The sequence below is a fragment of the Magnolia sinica genome, chromosome 12 (assembly GCF_029962835.1).
Source record: "Magnolia sinica isolate HGM2019 chromosome 12, MsV1, whole genome shotgun sequence".
Taxonomy (NCBI): domain Eukaryota; kingdom Viridiplantae; phylum Streptophyta; class Magnoliopsida; order Magnoliales; family Magnoliaceae; genus Magnolia; species Magnolia sinica.
This window is the reverse complement of record NC_080584.1, coordinates 62,934,619-62,953,888: the sequence shown is the minus strand read 5'-3', so window position 1 is coordinate 62,953,888 and position 19,270 is coordinate 62,934,619. Positions and strand designations below refer to the sequence as shown.

At 38.8% G+C, this 19,270-nt stretch overlaps 2 protein-coding genes across 19 annotated transcripts; both read right to left on the bottom strand.

Annotated features, from left to right (window-relative positions):
• Positions 1-4,005: 4,005 nt before the first annotated feature.
• Positions 4,006-7,857, bottom strand: LOC131221505 (uncharacterized). Of its 10 annotated transcripts, XM_058216786.1 has the most exons (6): positions 7,782-7,857; positions 7,579-7,632; positions 7,404-7,499; positions 7,154-7,233; positions 4,893-4,927; positions 4,006-4,198 (listed from the first exon to the last, which is right to left on the bottom strand). In XM_058216786.1, exons 3-6 carry the CDS (start codon positions 7,437-7,439, stop codon positions 4,113-4,115), a joined length of 237 nt encoding a protein of 78 aa, XP_058072769.1. In that variant the 5' UTR covers positions 7,440-7,499; positions 7,579-7,632; positions 7,782-7,857; the 3' UTR covers positions 4,006-4,112. The 10 variants fall into 10 exon arrangements, 2 of the variants coding, with proteins under 2 accessions (XP_058072769.1, XP_058072768.1); XR_009159359.1 differs by lacking the exon at positions 7,154-7,233 and having other exon boundaries at positions 4,006-4,430; XR_009159356.1 differs by lacking the exon at positions 4,006-4,198 and having other exon boundaries at positions 4,444-4,963.
• Positions 7,858-8,913: 1,056 nt separating this feature from the next.
• Positions 8,914-10,501, bottom strand: LOC131221504 (uncharacterized). 9 transcript variants are annotated; one of them, XR_009159350.1, is made up of 4 exons: positions 10,211-10,501; positions 9,706-9,957; positions 9,260-9,552; positions 8,914-9,117 (listed from the first exon to the last, which is right to left on the bottom strand). XR_009159350.1 is itself a non-coding variant. In XM_058216783.1 (3 exons), the coding sequence occupies exons 1-3, from the start codon at positions 10,425-10,427 to the stop codon at positions 9,331-9,333; spliced, it is 288 nt and encodes a 95-aa protein (XP_058072766.1). In that variant the 5' UTR covers positions 10,428-10,442; the 3' UTR covers positions 8,914-9,330. The 9 variants fall into 9 exon arrangements, 2 of the variants coding, with proteins under 2 accessions (XP_058072766.1, XP_058072765.1); XR_009159352.1 differs by having other exon boundaries at positions 8,914-9,552; positions 10,211-10,269; positions 10,421-10,497; XR_009159349.1 differs by having other exon boundaries at positions 8,914-9,552; positions 9,706-10,143.
• Positions 10,502-19,270: the final 8,769 nt, after the last annotated feature.

Below are 19,270 nucleotides of genomic sequence, written 5' to 3'. Positions count from 1 at the left end.
CTTTAGATCTTTCTCATTTTTTGTCTCATGCCCTAATGAGGGAGCGTCCTCACCTGGGGAGAACATCCACTAGCCGATGGTTTCCAACCCTATATGAACAACACCCGCCCCCCTTTGTCCGGAGAGGTAAAAAATAGTAAAGAGAATAGCTTAGATGCTTGGAGAAATTATCTTCAGTTTCCGCTCCCCAACAACGAGGAGATTCTACCACCTAGGGTGCTCTACAACTCGCATGCTCCTACCTAAGTTCTGCACAACAATCCAACTCACCAAAGCCAGCGAGTCAAGTTTCGAGTAGAGTCAAGATTAGGGATGTTTGATTATCCTTTTCTGGCTCAAGAAAATGGTATTTGACTTTGCTTTTTCTCTTTCTCACATCTCAATGAAGCTCAAAACGTGGTCTATTATGCACATTTCTCCTCTCAACAAATATCATTTCTTATTTTACTTGCCTGCCCAAGGTCTCAGCTCTGTGAAGCAAGGCTAGAACCTTTTATCTTCTTTGCTACATGTTTATTTTATCACTTAAAGTCTTGGCTCTATGAAACAAGGTTAGAACCTTTAATCTTCTTTGCTACATGTTTATTTTATCTCCTACCCATTGTCTTTCGGCTTTGCAAAGCAAGTCTAGGACTCTTTTTGTTTTCTTTCTTGGCTGTCTTATCCTCTTATAGGGTTATGCGAAGCATGGCCGTATGACTAAATTTTGTTACGCATATATGATTCCCTTAGAAATTGCTCGTCCCTTAAAGTAGAGACTACATATGAGTCTAGGTGAAAGAAGGTGCCTAACTTCTTCCCTTGTAACCGAAATCCTTACCCAGGTTGCGGGCCATATATCAGGAGTCATTTTAAACACCAGGAGTCATTCACGATTCCCCAGCCTAGGACAGGTCCATGGACTATAGCCGACTGTGGGCATATTGCAGCCTAACCTGCTAGTGGCGACTCAAGTCTTTTAAACACAACATCCAGAGGCCACCCTTGGAAAGGTACTACACAACCAAGGAAGACAAGACAAGCCCAACAACCCATATACATCAGGCCCTTGTTACCCCAAGAAGATCAACTGCACGCAACAATGAAAACCCCCATCTAGTGAAAGGCGGTCTTCCACTGCAGCTGCGCATGTGCCTCAGGGGAGGGTGTTCACAACTGTTCAATGGCCAATCTAGTGTACCCAGGTAACACCGCAATGGGTGTTTCCATGACCATGGGGCCCACCTTGATATATGTGTTATATATCCATGCCATCCATCACTTTTTTCAGCTCACTTTAGCTTATGGCCCGAAAAATAAAGTAGATCAAAATCTCAAGTGGACCACACCACAGCAAAGAGTGCTGATTGCCCATTAAACACTTATTGGGGCTGCAAAAGTTTGGGATCAAGCTGATATTTGTCTTTTCCCTTCATCCGGGTCTATGTGACCTTATCAACATGTTGGATGGAAAATAAACATTACGGTGGGCCCTAGGAAGTTTTAATGGTGGGCATTCAATGTCCACTATTCCTATGGTGTGGTCCACCTTGATGATGTGTTATATATCCACGCCGTCCATCTGTTTTTTTTACCCCCCTTTTAGGACATGGTCCCAAAAGGTTAAGCAGATCCAAATCTCAGGTGACCGCACCACAGGAAAAGTGGTGATTGAACTCCCACCATTAAAAACTTCCCAAAGCCAACCGTAAGCAAATCCGCAATGTTTATTTGGCATCCGTTGATAAAGTCAACCAGACCTGGATGAAGGGAAAATACAGAGATCGGCTTTGATCCAAAAGTCTTATGGCCTCCAAAATGTTTTTATTGGTCATTTACACCTTTTTCTAGTGGTGTGGTCCACCCGAGATTTGGATCTGCTTAAGTTATGGGATAACGTCTTAAAATGAGCTGAAAAAAGGGATGGACATATATATACAACATATTCATCAAGGTGGGCCCCACACGATAAGGGTAACACCCACCCATGTAACACCTAATCCGCTCTTACGCCTATGATATTGTTATGATTGGACTCGGATTCCGTAGTCACCCTTCTGGTACCGCCATGGTGGGTTTTGGAAAGTTTTGGATCAAGCTGATATTTGTGACCTAATCAACGGGTAGGATGGAAAATAAACATTATTGTGGAGTTTAGGAAGTTTTTAATGGTGGGCGTTAAACCACCACTGTTTTCTATGGTTTGGTCCACCTGAGATTCAGATCTGTGTCGTTTTCAGGCTCATGCCCTAAAATGAGGTGGCAAATGGATGGACTAACATGGATAGCAATCCAATTGTAAGACATTGAGAAAACACAACAAAATCTTATGAGCTGAAAGAGCATGCAATTTCTAGTTTCACTACACTTTTCTTCTCAATTTTGGAGGCTTATGGATGGTCTCAACTGTAGGAAATTTCAATCATCAGGTGGGTCACACAACATATGAGTTAAAGAGAATCAAACTTACAAGAAATGGACCAAAATCCACACTCAACGTAAACTCATGCCCCACCAAATAACCAAAATGACCAACCTAGCTCTCCCCACTGTCCATTACAAGTGGGACCCACCTGATGAGCGACCCACCTTCACAAAAAAAAACCAATGCATCGCTTGTTTTGGCTGATCAGGAACTAAATTTTATGATAAACTAAGCACGATATTTCCAATGAAATCAATTAGTGAGTTGGGTAAAGTCCAAAACTCATACCACTGATCTTGGTTTCCTCCTTCAATCTCTAATCTCCAACAGTCTTTGCTTGCTTTCCTTGAAATCTCCTTCTTCTCTAATTCTCTTTGTTGTTGACCAATCGATCGTCGACCATTGCAGGAGAGAAATGGCCATGGAAACCTTAGGTTCTATAATCCTCCAAGCAGGAAAATACCTCTGTGGCTTCATATTCTCCAAGGCCACCATATTCATCAAATTCTGATCGAACGTGGAAGAACTCGACCGGTACATGAAACGACTTGTGAATCTGAAAACCACCATAAATGAAGAGCTTGAATCCGCCGATAAAGAAGGGAGGCTACCGACTGCGGAAGTTAAAGAGTGGCTGAAAGATGTCGAAGAAATCCAGATCAAAGTGAATTTGATAGAGGAAGAAGTCACAGCAAATGAAGAAAATCTACGTGGGTGTGGGTTAAATTGTTGTATGCGATATAGATTGAGTAAAGAAGTGGTGGAAAAGCTCGTGGACGTGAAAGAAGCTATAGATTCAGCTAATTTTCCAATGGGGATGGTGGTGAGGAATCCCCGAGCACGGGCAGTTGAGGAGATCCCGGTTGCACCAATCATGGGTCAGAGAGTGGCACTTGATACACTAGAATGGATTTTGGAGCTTGTGGTAGATGAACGAGTCAGAAATATTGGGATATGGGGTATGGGAGGAGTAGGCAAGACTACTCTAGTAAAAAACTTGAACAACAAGCTTGAATGTTCTTCCTCAGCTCAAGCTTTCGATGTTATCATATGGGTGACGGTATCAAAGGACTCAGACATGAAGAGGGCTCAATCGCAGGTCGCTAAAAGATTGAACGTGAGGATGAGAAGGGGAGAAACCATACAGGAACTTGCTATTCGGTTGTTCGCAGAATTGAAGGGGAAGAAATTCCTCTTGATTCTCGATGATGTCTGGGAGAAAATCGATATGGATGAATTGGGTATACCACATGGGGAAGGTCACAAAGGTTTTAAGATCATATTGACCACTTGATCTCTCGATGTGTGTAGGGGGATGAAGACGGATAAAGAAATCAGAGAAGAAGTTCTTAGCGATGAAGAAGCTTGGACGTTGTTTTGCCAAAACGCAGGAGACATGACTGATTTGGACAGGGTAGGAGATCTTGCAAGAGCTGTTGCTAGAGAATGTAGCAGTCTGCCACTGGCGATCATCACCGTAGGGAAGGCTATGAGGGGGCAGACAAGGATCGAGTTGTGGAAGCATGCTTTGGAAGAACTGCAAAGCTCAGTCCTAGACATCAGAGGGATACAAAAGGTCTTTTCTCCATTGCATACTCACTCACAAAAGCCTAGCAATGTAAAAGAAAAGACCTATGTGAATATCGGTCAATGCCTAACAATGTAAAAGAAAATAAAAGGACACAACTCACCTTGACGCCCTTTTCCCTCAGAGAAGATTCGAAGAAGTATCCTCTTCCATCTTGGAGAATTTGCAGCTACGAGTCCTCCCGTGTTCTGTTGAAGTTGAAGCCTTTGCAAATGTTTTAAAGAAATTCATCTATTGCATCGATCTTGGAATATCACTTCCAAAGCTGAAAACCATGTAGAGAACATCATAATTTCTGACTCGCTGTAAATTTAAAAGGAATACAATAGAACGCGTAGCGATAACTTGCTATGATAATGTGGCACTTCATAACAATGAAGATTTTTATGCAAGAAGAAAACCTGTAGTCCGACCAAAGGACCAAGCATAGAGGACTATCTAGATGAAAAAAAAAAAAAAAGAAAGAAAAAGAAAAAAAGAATCATAAACGACCAACTGATGTACCAGCTGCAAATCTAAGATGTACCAGTTGATTTTAAAAAATCTTTAAAGAGTTTTTGTTGCTGCCTATATAGCAACGACAAAATCTTTTGAAATTCTTGTCAAGCACATATCTACAAGGCTTTAGGACAAGACCTGATGAAGTAGGAGAGTTTAATATCATTTTGTTTTCTATTCTCTCCCTCTTACCTATTGTGCTGTGCTATTAGCTCATTTAAATACTTACTAGGAATTTTTCTATTGCTGGAAGTCTTATACAACTTTCTTCTATGGAAAACAGTTACTGAGTTGATGTTACTGCAGGAGCCAACTACCAATGCAATCATTTGGAAGTGCACCAAGCTCCAACATTTTGAAATTCAACAACAGTTCGACAAACGTTGGAAGCAACATACTAACCTTCTCTCCAGTTGCACTGCCACACCATCCCGGTTCTGCAAATAATAAGTTAATCAGCATCCTCAATGGGACTGAAATTGCAGTTAATAAAATATTAACACCCAAATGAAGGAAGAATGTCCAAACTTCTGAAAAAATTTCAACAAACAACAGTCCGAGGGAGTTGGCAAAGGAAGTAGACCCAAGAAAAGAAGCAAACAGGGAATATAAAATCAACTAAGCTGATACAAATCCAGAGACTCCCCTAGATCTAGAAATGATGATAGAAATATAACTTCCAGAGTAGCAGCATACATCTCCAAGTATCAGGCCCTGGTCAACTCAACATGTGGGTATCAATGTACAAAACAAATAAACAGCTACCAAGCTTTACCATGTTCTTCTGGAAATTTATGTGTCGTGGTCCATCTGATAGTGGACCAAGGTGTGCCAAAACGGTTACGTATCGGCCGTAACGGCCGATACATAACGGTAACGGTGGGAACCGTTACCCGTTTCGGGGTCGTATCGGCCGATACCCGATTTTGTACCCGTATCGGCCGATACGGGCCCGTAACGGGCCCGAAACAGTAACTTTTTTTTTTTCTTTTTAGCTTTGTTTTTGCTGTTTTTTTGAAACCTCTTGCTTCCAAACTGTTTCTAACTCCTTTTACTACTAATTTCGACCAACCTTAGCTAGGTATTTGATAGAAAAACACATTATATTATAGATTTTTTTGAATCAAAGCTCGGTGGGCCATTTTTCAGAAATTCGTCAAAAATAGGTATTTATACTTTTTTTAATATATTTTGCTGTTTTAATCATGTCATATGATGTGTTAATCATAGTAGAACATGTTAATGTGCATTTTACAGATTTGGGGTGCCATTTAATAATTTTTTAATATTTTTTTCTATTTACGCATGAATTTTGGCCCCTTTTTTTAAAATTCGAAAGTTCAGTTTTTAATGGTTGTTTTGCTATTTTAATCATGCCATTTGATGTGTTAATCATAGTAGAACATGTTAATGTGCATTTTACAGATTTGGGGTGCCATTTTATATTTTTTTAATATTTTTTTCTATTTACGCATTTATTTTGGCCCTTTTTTTGAAAATTCGAAAAACCATTTTTAAATGATTCTTTTGCTGTTTTAATGATGTCATATGATGTGTTAATCATAGTAGAACATGTTAATGTGCATTTTACAGATTTGGGGTTCCATTTTATATATTTTATATATTTTTTTTCTATTTACGCATTTATTTTGGCCCTTTTTTTGAAAATTCGAAAAATCATTTTTTAATGATTCTTTTGCTGTTTTAATGATGCCATATGATGTGTTAATCATAGTAGAACATGTTAATATGCATTTTACAGATTTGGGGTGCCATTTTATATTTTTTTCTATTTACGCATTTATTTCGGCCCTTTTTTTGAAAATTCGAAAAATCATTTTTTAATGATTCTTTTGCTGTTTTAATGATGCCATATGATGTGTTAATCATAGTAGAACATGTTAATGTGCATTTTACATATTTGGAGTGCCATTTTATATTTTTTTTTCTATTTACGCATTTATTTCGGCCCTTTTTTTGAAAATTCGAAAAATCATTTTTTAATGATTCTTTTGCTGTTTTAATGATGCCATATGATGTGTTAATCATAGTAGAACATGTTAATGTGCATTTTACATATTTGGGGTGCCATTTTATATTTTTTTTCTATTTACGCATGAATTTTGGCCCTCAAAAATAATTGCAAACACCTAAATGTAAGATATTTTCATATTACATTCATTCTAATATATCTATCATTGATAGTAGATAGTTAGAAAATTAAATATATGAATTTTGTAGTCAAATTCAGGTTATCTAGTTCATAAATTCATCAGACAGTCTGATACAACTTCTCACAAAAGAGTGGACCGTTACACCACCATAAACATGTTCCAATTTATAAATGAATGCATATTTGGAATGCTTAGAATATTCCGGATTTAATCCATATTTTTTCATATTTTTTTGGCAAAAAAAAAAATTTGCGCCGTTACGGGCCGTTACGCCCCCGTATCCGTATCGGTTTTGGAGGTCACCGTTACGCCAACCGATACCGATACGGGACACCTTATAGTGGACCCATCCTATGGACAACTTGGATGTTCCACAAGAGTGCCAGCTTGGCCTTGGTGGCGGTATGTAAAGGGCGCCACGATTTACAAGAATGTGGCATGGATACGGTGAGAAATATGCAGACATGCAAGATTCACAATCAAAGAAACCTGGAAGGACAGCCCTCAAATTCAACTTCTACTGATTCATCTGTAGTTGATCCAATCATATGATTCACCCATGCTTCAGCCTAAAAATAATTGCAGTCAAAACTCTGTTATGAATCAGTTGCCAATAGGAAACTATCTCTTGATCAAATACGGAAATACTTCAGTGCCATGGAAAATCCAACGGATAAACTATTTGCCTACGAGCTTTTGATATTACAATAATGAGGAGAGATTGATATGAGTTTCTCACTTTTGAGCTTTCGGACATGGAAAATGTTTCTGGCATTTAGGGGAAGGGCGTCAATGAAGAAAATGCTTTCCACAATGCATATCAAACCACAGTTTTCTGATCAATAACAAAGCAGTCAATTTAAGATTCATCAGTTGAAGTTCTAAAGAAAAAGATTGAAACAACATGGTCCTACAGATGCTTTGTCAAATGTACTGAGTCCAACACCAATAGCAAAGACAAGAAGGCCCTGCCAAAAAGACAGGAGACTCATGTTGGTTGAAGTTACATTTGAGATTATGAAATAACCACAACGGGCATTTTAACTGACTATAGTATGACCAGAACAGGCATTTTACGGCAAGTAAAAGCTTACAAGTACATATTGTACAGGCTTACCTCTTTTGAGTATCCAGACAATCCAATAAGTTGAGAATCACGGTATAAATCAGCAGGAATTATAGGTTTCTGTAATGACAAACAATACTCACATTAAACTTCTCAAGACCATAAAGACTACTCACAAACCTTTTATCAAGACTATATGCTTGAGACTTCTCAAATTTTTCTTGACTGACCACTCCAACCAAAGGTTTAGGAAGAATTGGCAGCTTTAGAGATGCATGTTGCTGTATATCCAGATGTCTCAAAGATGTACATCAAGACCATAAAGCCTGCAAGATGGGATCCTCATCACCAAGAAATTCAAGCAGAAAATAAACTTGACAATGCAGAAAATGATCAAACATTTATTAAGCATTTTCTAACAATAGTCAAAACAGATATACAAATACATGACACCAACCACATTTATTAGAGTTAAAAAGGAGTAGGAATACAAAGAGGTTTATATACATGGACCTGAAAGTCAAGCAGCTCTTGCTAGAAATTAAACGGTAAAAATTAAAAAATAAATAAATAAATAAATAAAACCCCTTCCATGCAGATAACAAACCAAGTAACTAAAGTATGGATGACAGTGTGAAAGTTCCTTGTTTATGGATACCCCACAATTTATTAAAAAGGAAAAGAAGCACAAAAATGAAAGATGGCAATGCAACATGAACAGTAGTAAATACATCAATCAGCCAAGAACTGCAGTGCACAGCAGATATCGAGAATTTCCTCCAATAATATCGGCCAAATGCTGAGGAAAGTACATGACTATCATATCCTAAACTTAAGAAATTAAGGGCACATTTGGTCGTCTTCCAAACTGACTATCTGAGGCAGAACAGATGCACATCTGTCATACAAGCATTTGCCAAATTCTGAATCTAAATAAGCAGCATTTCCAATAGTTCTTCGCTCCAAACTGATAGAAGTGGGGAAACAAATCTTCCGGCATTGCTTTTTTAGATATCCTTCAATCCCACAATGGTTACATGGGACATCCAACAGGCCTTAAACCTGTCAAACGAGCTAGAAAGTATAGCTGCAGCCAAAGTTTTTGTTTTGTGCCCACAGTTAATTTGATTCAAACACTTCACAAATTTCATGGAACTCCCAGGACCCATTTGATCAACATAGTGCAAGTTCTGAATGAACAAACCTGATAGTGCAAATGCAATATTATGATGCAATCGTCGATCACAAAAAAAAAAAAAAAAAAAGTAAGGTCTTCAGCTCTAACCAAGTAGCATGAATTTTACAGTAGTAAAAGAAGGTTTGTTGAGAAAAGGTTGGAAGCCCCACGAGTCTCCTTAGAGATTAAGGCTTGCTACTCTCCAACAATCTCCACCATAAACATGGAACATATACACTTATATATGTAAGAAAAGGATTCAAATGAACATATCCAATAAATGAGAACTGAGAAAATAAAAATCACCAAGAAATTTTATTTTATTTTTTTTAAAGGAAAACTAAATTCATACATTTTGGTGCAGTTCCCATAGAGACAAGTCCTGTACGAACCTGGCCCCCATGGTCCCAACTTGATCTAATTTTAGGCCTGCAAGTCAAACACGGGCCTATTTTTAAGTCCACCAAATGAACAGGACAGGCCCAGTCCAATTTTGACAGGCCCACCAATTGTACATGTCTTAGTCCTCCCACCCAATGAATCACGCAACAAACGTGTGAGTTTGCACATAGGAAATGCCTTTTCAGCCTTGAATGTATCCAAAGCCGCATCTACTCCACCAATCTCACCTTGCCAAATCACTTCCTGCAGGTTCATAAAACAGTCAATCAAAAATTATTGAGTAGGAGTATTTTTCACAACATGGGCATGGATTATGTGGATGTGACCATGCCAAAAGAAGAACATAGTAAAGGGAACTGCAGAAATAATCAACCATGCTTTTGGAATGAGAGGGACCTTGGATTCATCCTTCATGTCAAATGTAGACATCAAAATCCCAGCTCATGATGGAAAAATAGATTATTATTATTATTCAATAAAGATCGACATAAATCCGGTACTACAGGCAGATTATGATACACAGCAGATAACCCATTTCTTTTTGACAGTCCAACCTTTTTTTTCTTTTTAAAGTACACCAGGACAACAAAGTCAACTGATTTTCTGCTCCCACTTAAAAGTTAGACAGTTCTTTAAAACTTGTAAAATCTGATAAGGATACAGAAAAACATATATGAAGTTATTAGTGCAAAAGTCTACCTAAAGAGAAAACCAATTCACTGAATGCAATAGCCAAGCTATTGCAGTTGCATTCACCAGCCTTGGGTTTGAGTCACTTGACCAGTGCTAATGCCCATTTCAGAGTTATCTTAGTTTTCAATGTCTTTCTAAGAACTGAAAATGTGAACGTCACAATTTGGTGAATCCTGGAGGGAGAACCATCACAGTTGAATGCAGTTACAGACTGGGTATTGATGATTTGAGTATTTTTATGAGTTTGCCAGGATCTAAAGAACCAACCTGCAAAAAGATTATAAAGCTTTGGCAAATTTAGCAAATGCACGGCTAATGTAAATGGTGATGCCAAAGTCGAAACAAGAATGGAACCTGCAAGGGAGACATTATTAAGTGATTGCCACATGCTCATTTCTGTTTTGATAAATGAGCTCACTTGTCATTTGAAGCCAGTTTGATGGACTTTCTGCTTTCCACCTAATATAGAGTGGGGCTTCCACAGTTTCTGAATTGGGTGCATTTTGCCATTGAAACAGGGCACAATTACCTAATATAGAGTGGGGCTTCCACAGTTTCTGAAATCTTGACTCTCTAGGAACCAAATATCTATTACAATGAGTTCATACAATGGACCAAAAGGTGAAGGGACTGAACTTGCCTTCTCTAGATGATGGCGAAGATAAATAACATCATGCATTGCCTTAATAGCAGCAACCCGAGATGATAACAGCACGAAATAAATGAGTTATCATAGGGCCGGATTTGAACAAAATTTACATGAGCTAGAAGTAAAATTGCATGGTGTTAACAACAAAAACAATAACAATTATGACACGATGAAATGGTTAAAAGCAAAATAATATTTTTTTTTAGAGGAAAGATGTTGGCTGATTTCAGGAAATAACTGAGCCCATGGGTGCAACATCAGTTGCAAGCTCGCTGTTTTGCAGGAGTCAGCAAAATCATTTATAAGGAGAAGAGATTAAATTATGATCAATTTACATTCCACCTTCTTTTGGTCCAACCATGCCAGGAATGTATCTGTGCCATGTTCTACATCAGTTTGCTAGTTTCTGTTATAGTAGTGTAAGCATGCAAAGTACAAACAAACAACTAACCAAAAAGTAAACAGCTTATACTATGGAAAAAGTAAAATGTTTATACTATGGCTGTCTTCTTACAAGGAAGATGGAGTATAAGAAAAATAGCATTTGCCTTTTAGGGCTTGTTTTACATATTTATGATAGAAAAGAAGAAGAGAGGGGAAAAAAAATTATACTTACTAATTCCTACAAAATCCCTAATCATAATGAAGCTTGATGATCCTATTCATCCATTCTACAGATCCATAATAGGCATATAGAGATTATAGTATGTCAAATAATATCCAAAGTGTTGGTTTCGGAAGATGGAATGTCTAATGTTCCCCGGCCTTGCCAGTTCCTTTAATCATCCATCTTTCTTTTACATGAGACCTACTAGAGACCTCATCAACCTGATTTTTGGCTACATGGAGGGGTCCACTTGATGAATGCCCCAAACTCATACATGTTGCCACACTTGCATGTATTGGGAGTAGGAACCAAATTCCTACAATGATTAACCCTGCCAGGGCTCTAAGATAATATACAGATAGATGACAAGCACATCATTATTTAGTTAAAGAAAGCATACATAGTTTTTCTATGGAATACCTGTGTATAATTATGTTAAGTGTGATATTATCTTTTAAAAAAAAAAAAAAAACCAGCTGTATATTGATATGGACAAGTATACAATATGATGATTCGGGAGGGCCCAGCTAAACAGCATGCCACTCCTATCATATGAAAAAAGGCAAAATCAGACAAAAAAAAAAAAAAAAACAGGGGAGCAGAAAATCTGAAGATAATGGCACTGTGCCCGGCTGCTGGAGAAAGGCTGAAAGCAAAGCCACAATATGTTTGCACATGCCATCGATCACCCAAATGATGAGCGGCCTATGGACCTCTTTGAATATAAGACAATAAATCCGCAGAGGGACAAACTGATGATTGAAAATGGCTGATTTGTAGACATCCACGGACAAAGGCTTCTGCAAGAAAAGCTTTGTATGATCTACATCCCTATTGCAAATCAATGTTACGAAACCTAAAGGGAAGGTGATACGACTGATTGACAGTACTAAATAGTTAATCGAAAGAGGGTGCCCCAGGTCTAGCCAGCATATTTGCTTTGGGTGTGAGGGCCTATTTATTTACCAATCGTGGTTGAAGCATTTCTCAAACACATAGGGGGCCATGGACAGCGGCGGACATGGCTGCCACTGCCATGGATGCTGCCCAATTTCTGGCCATCGAAAGAGGAAAATAGAGAGAAAGAGAGAGTACCTTCAAGTGCCTTCTCAGATTTCTTCTTTTCTCTTCACCGTTGATGACCACGTCCGTAGGTTACCGGGCCTACTCGATCTGTAGCTGTAGATCTGATCTAAGAACCCTGAGAATGAGAAGAAAGGAAGAGAAATAAGAGAGAGAATGAGATTTGGAGATGGGAGATGGAAAGTTCCAAATCAAAGATGGGAGAAGCGCAGGAGACGAGAGGGAGAGATGAGAAAGGGAGTGCTACAAACGAGGAATAGAAAGAGGGGAGAAGGGTTTTGGAGAGGAGGCGCGCGGGAGAAGAAGCGCGATTTGGAGTTCGGGCGCGCGGGAGAAGAAGCGCGATTTCGGAGTTCGGGCGCGCGATTTGGGGTAAAATAGATTTTAGGTTTGTTTTTTTTTTTTTTTTAATTTGGAAGGTGCGGCGGTGGATTCATCTTACACGGGCGGCCACATAAAAATGCCCCTGATTTCCATCTACAGTGGCGTTTGTTGTGGCCGCCTGTGATTAAAACGCCCCTGATACTAGTATTTCTTGTAGTGACATCAGGATACACAGCATTGCTTGTCTTGCCTTAGATTTCAGTTGGTTGAAACAGTTGAGAAGATTCCACATATGCATTGATCCAAGAACCTACGTTTCGAAATACTCGCCAATGTGGAACAATGAAAGAAGCACAATTATGAGCGGTGTTGATCTCTCAGGGGAAGGGGCCGACGTGTTGTTGAGCAGCACAAGTGCACTAGTGTTGGGTTCATGTAAGGGTCTAAACAGCATATCCGGATTAGTTCAGAAGAGCAATTTCAATCTTGCGACCCTAAAATCAATTTGGATTGCAGGTTGTCGTGGGATCAGCAGTGTAATAAAAGGAGAAGACGTACACGGTAGCATATTACCAAATTTGGAGGAACTGGACCTGGATTGGCTCGGGAACTTGACTTGCATTTGGGAAGGAGTGGTTCCTATTGGAAAAAGCCTCAGGAAATTAAGGGCATTGCGAGTGGGGGGCTGTCCATTGACTAGTCTTATTGCTTATGATCTTCTTCCACAGCTGGAAAACCTTGAAGAGATCAAGGTAAGATCCTGTTATAACATGCGGGCGATATTCGAAGAAAAGGAGGAGGTTGAAGTAACAAAACTTAATGGAGAAAGCCTTGGGAAATTAAGAACCATAAAAGTAGACAATTGTAAACCGTTGAAAAGTCTCATCTCCTATGATCTTCTTCAGCAATTAAAGAACCTTGAAGAGATTGAGGTAAGAAACTGTTCTCAGATGGAGGAGATAATCACAACCAAGGAGGTGGCAGATGGACAAGCATCGGATATCATCAGGGAAGAGGGAAATGCAATTCCAAGGCTAGGGATTTTGAAACTCTTTAGCCTTAAAGAATTAATTCATGTTTGCAAGGAGGCATTGCCATGGCAGCATATTGAAGTGAGTGATTGCCCAATGTGACAAAAGGATTCTCAGTCTGTCGCTCGTCCCAGGTTCTTGGAAGATCTTCACAGGTTCTCAATTCCAAATGGGGAATGAAGCACATACTTCGTTGGGCCCTGCAGTCATGTGCCATAACCCGGAAGTCACAGCACTGGGATGATCCTACCCCCAATTGGAGGACTCCTGAGGAATATAAATGGCAGCTAGAAAAAAGTGCAGCCCATGTCTGTGCACGGTAGCACATGAGAGCACGATTTGGCTGCGACCCTAGAACGAGCGATGTGGGTGGGACCCTGACCCTAGGGCCCACCTAGATGTATGCATTGTATTTGTTGACACCATCCATCTGTTTGTCCAGCTTATTTTAGGGCATGGTCCCAAAAATGAATCAGATACAAATTTCAGGTGGACCACACAACAGGAAAAGAGTGCTCATTGAACACCCACCATTAAAAACTTCTTAGGGTTCACTGCAATTTTTATTGACCATCCAACCTGTTTAAAACATCACACAGACCTGGATGAAAGGAAAAAAACAAATATCTGCTTGATCCAAAACTTTTGTGGCCCACAAAAAAGGTTTTTAATGGTCAATAATTACTCTTTCCTGTGGTGTGGTCCACCTGATGTTTTTATCTGCTTCATTTTTTGGACCATACCCTAAAATAAGTCAGAAAACAAATGGACGGCATGTATATACAATGCATACATCGAGGTGAAGTGGTGAACCCTAAGGTCGGGGTCACACCCACAGGAAAGTGTATCAGGATAAGCTATTTAAGCATTGTGAAATTCATTTGGGAGATTTACTTTTACTTATTTTCTTTGCTTATCTGTTTAGATAAATCTTCAATTTTGCTTTATTCCCTGTAATAGTTTCTTAAGTTCTTATACATTGTGATGTAAACAACTACCTCATTGGATAAAATATACGAAATGTATTAAGTTGCTCTTTTGATGTGTGGTACTGTCAACCTCATTCTATCCATGGATGGGCATGCTATTTTGGCCAGATTATATAGAAGACAGTGGGTCCACTTGATACACAGATTAGATGCCATGTGAAAAAGGTGCATGTGGGTATGCAGACATTTTGAGAAGGAAAAAAAATAATAAAAAATCACATGCAATTGGTATATGGTACAATAGGGAATTTCACATTCAAATTCAATGAAGATTTTCAAAGAATTTTTTTAATTTAACTATAGTAATGAAATTTGTTTTGATTTAGTAGAGGAGAGATTTCCTATTTGCACCACACAAACAGTTGTATGTGATAATTTCTTATTGGAGTACGAGGTAAAAGATGTGGCCTTTAATAAATCAAGACTCCAGTACAAAACCCTTTTGCATCTTCCAAATCATTCCCGCAGGAGATACGGACCGATTTTTTTTCTTATCCTTCGATAAAAAGATTCATTCTCTTTGTAAAAAAAAAAATAATAATAATTAAAAAAAAAAAAAAGGAGGCAGAACCCATTCATCTATGGAATTGGATGCTTCATTCAAGAATTTTAGAGATCAATCCATAGGAACTGGTACAAAAGGCAAACCTCTTATGCTACACTAGATCTAGCTTGGTTATTGATAGAGTGAATAAATCTACCATTCTATTTTGATTCAACCAGTGGATATTATACAATTCTATGATTAATGGACATTTGTTCATTGAAGTCAGGCTGTTTGACTATTTTTTGATTAATGTTTGTGATTCATCTAAATGTAGCCCATAATTTAAATGGTTTAACTTAAGTTGCTTTTATGCCACTTGTACGCTTTCTTAGTGCATGTGTTTATGTGTCAACCATCAATACCTGCCTGAGTATCGAAGTTTTTCTCTTTCATAATATATTAAGCTCTTCAGTTCTAGTGGGCCGATGGTTCAGCACCTAGATCACTCTACTGGGGTAGGACAACCCCAGTGGACCGATGGTTCAGTGCCCAGACCACTCTATTGGGTGGGACAAGTATCATTGAGATTTTGAAAATCTCGCGAAATACACTTAACCATTTCATCGTGAGATTTTAAAAAATATTAGTAGATTTTAAAATAGGGATTTTTATCACAAAATTCCTTACAAATTATGATTTTACCTAATGACTCTATAACTGAAATTTAGTTCTTTTTGAGTGGTGAAAATCCCATAATGCACACAGTGCACCTTTTTCTTCAGAATGTGGTGAAGTGGAGAATTGTGGGGCCCACGTGATATTTTTATGATATTTAACCCGTCCATTGATGTACTCTGCCATGATGTTCAAAAGAACCAAAAATTTAGTCAATCTAAGCATAATGTGTGTCACACCATAATAAATAATATACACCAATCAAAAACATCACAATGCATGTGCAGTCCCTCTACGGATTCAATCAGAAAGATTTTCAGTTCATGTGATTATTACGGTCGACTGTGTCTACTTGACAGGCTCGATCTCAAACAAAAACCATTTGGGCCCCAGATTTTCCTGATTATATTACTTTTAGGGTATATTCATTTTTCCAATTACCTTAGTAAATAAATGAAATGGGTAATAATTACTATTTCCTTTACTTGTTTGGTGATGTCAGTCGCATTTGACCACAACAATGACATTCTTCCACTATTTGTTTTAACATTGTAAAATTGTACAGATTGAGATTTTATGAGGTAAAATTGCAGTGAATTCTCGGGAAATGTTAGCGATGGTCCACTTACATGAACCAACAGGCCCAAAGAAAAACAATAAACAAGGGTACTTATAATTTCCTTCTCAAAAAACACTAATAGGTATTTTGATTCGTGGCGGAATCCCTTGGTAAATTTGGGATTTATGAGGATTTTTTCTATTAAAAAAAAAAAAACCCTCAAAATATTGTAAATCACCCAAGAAATTGCTGAGATAAAGATTTCTCACTATCATTGTTGAAAGTGAGAAACAGGATAAGTGAGGTTTCCAATTTTTTTATATGTAAAGCTAAATAAATTGGATAGTTTTACCAGCCAAGTCTTTTACTTCTTCTTCTTCTTCTTCTTCTTCTTCTTCTAGACATTTAAACAATCACTTGTCATGCGGTCCCAGTCTTCACTCTTCTGCAGATCTCTTCAATCAAGTCACACCTTTTGCCCTCCTACTTTTTCAACTGCTGCTTACACGTACACTGCAGAGTACTAAATCTCGTTGAGCCCAAACGTCGAACATATGGTGTGCATCATCTTGAAACTAGCATGACGAGGAAGGAACACAACACGAATATGAAAGCAGTATCTGAGCCATTCATCAGGGGCGTCATCAGGTAGGCCAGGCGTTGAGGAAGCGTTGCATTAAAATCATTGGGATTAAACGGAATGTGGAAGATGAAACTTCCAAAGTGAAATGCAGAGTGCAGCCATGCGATCTTAATACTTGCGTATGCATTCCTTAATCAAACTGTTCGAACGGTGGGGATGAGAGCCGATGCATCATAACACAACAAATCATCGAAACGGGTCATTAAACAGTCCGACTTATGGTCAGAAAATTAACGGTTGTAATAAAACACTCCAACGGTCCAAAATCAACAGACGAATGCACATTGATATGAGGCTACGATCGTCCAATCCGTTTTCTGTGGGAACATAGTCCATCTACTGTATAGCCCACCATTTGGACGGTTAGGATTGTGCCACTTGTACAGTAGCAGCATATCTGTGCATCAGTGGGCATATTATGCTAGCCTATCAAATGGCCCCACTTTTTCGGACGGGGATTGCCTGATGACCCAACTCTGTGGGGTCCACCGTGATGTATGTATTTTATACACACCGTTCATCCACTCTGCAAGCTCATTTTAAAGCATGAGCGAAATAATGAGAGAGATCCAAAGCTGAAGTGAGTCACTCTGCATGAAAGAGTGAGGATTGAATGCCTAACGTTGAAAGGTTTTCCAAGTCTACGTGACTTTTATAAATAGGTTGGATGGTAAATAACTTTAATGAGGGCCTGTGAAGGTTTCAATGGTGGGAGTCACTGGAAACCGATTGGCTACTCTCCGTGCCACCAGCACCATGGCTTGTGGTTGGTTCTATGTGGGTCCCATCGTTATTTATATGTTTCATCCATTCTGTTCATCCATTTTTACAGATTATTTTAGTGCTCCCAAAAATTAGAGTTATATAAATCTCAGTTGGACTACACCACAGGAAAACAATAGCGATTGGATGTCCACCATTAAAATCCTCCTAAGGCCCACTGTACTGTTTATTTGAAATCCAATCTGTTGATTAGGTCTTGCAGACCCAGATGAAGTAAAAAAAAAAAAAAAAAACAACGATCAGCTTGATCCAAAACTTTTATAGCCCCCAAAAGTTTTTAATGGTCGACGTACATTCAACACTGTTTCCTGTAATGTGGTCCAATTGAGATTAGGATATACCTCATTTTTTGTCTCATACCATAAAATGATCTAGGAAAATAGATGGATGGCATGGATGAAACACATACATCATGGTGGGGCTCACAGAGCACCGACCACCAGCCATTGGCTGGTGACCAGGAGAGTTGCCAATTCGTTTCCGGAATCACTATCCCTACTCTTTTTCTTCTTTTTTTTCTTTTTTTTTTCGGTGGTGTGTTCCAATTCAGCTTTGGATCTATGGCTTTTTCTGGCTGATTCCCTACATGAGAGGCAAAAACAGATGAACGGTATAGATAAAACACAAACATCACAGTGGGCCCCACAGAATCCCATGACCAGGCAGGCCGAGCCTCTTTTGGGGTTATTCGGTGGCCCCACATGCACCCCTACCCACATCCCAGCCTTCTATCATATGTATCTCACATGCACAGAAACTCAGGAAGTTAGCATCTTGCTCGATCAGATAGACCACACATACAAATGATGAATCCTCGTACACTTGCAAGAAAAGCTCGCAACATCTGAGCTCTGTGGGCCAAGCCCGCCATGTGGGTGTAACTCTCCTTGCATCAGTTGTAGCACATCATCTTCTGACCTGATCCCATCAACAAGACCCATCCAAAACTCACAACAACGAAGATCCAAATGCCCACCTTAGAAATCTTCCATGGCAACTGTATTCTTACATGCCATCCAACTCAATAATCAAGTGAGTTTTAGGTGGACCGGAACAGTGAAGTTATAAGTTTTAATAGTAACTTTTACATTGTTGATGTTTTGTGGTCCACCTAAACTTTTTATCAAAATGATTTTCATTATGCTCTTGAAATTTCTTTTATTTTATATCTCAGGTTCGATGGTCCAGATCACTTCTGTCGTCGACCGGGCCTTTTCTGATCCATCTTGGCCATGTAACTGTATGCGACCTGCTCTACATCAAGTTTTAATAGTAACTTTTACATTGTTGATGTTTTGTGGCCCACCTAAACTTTTTATCAAAATGATTTTCATTATGCTCTTGAAATTTCTTTTATTTTATTTTTTTTAACACACACCCACACACGCCATAGTGGGATTTCAACACCTATGGTATCAAACCCATGACCTCTTGTTGA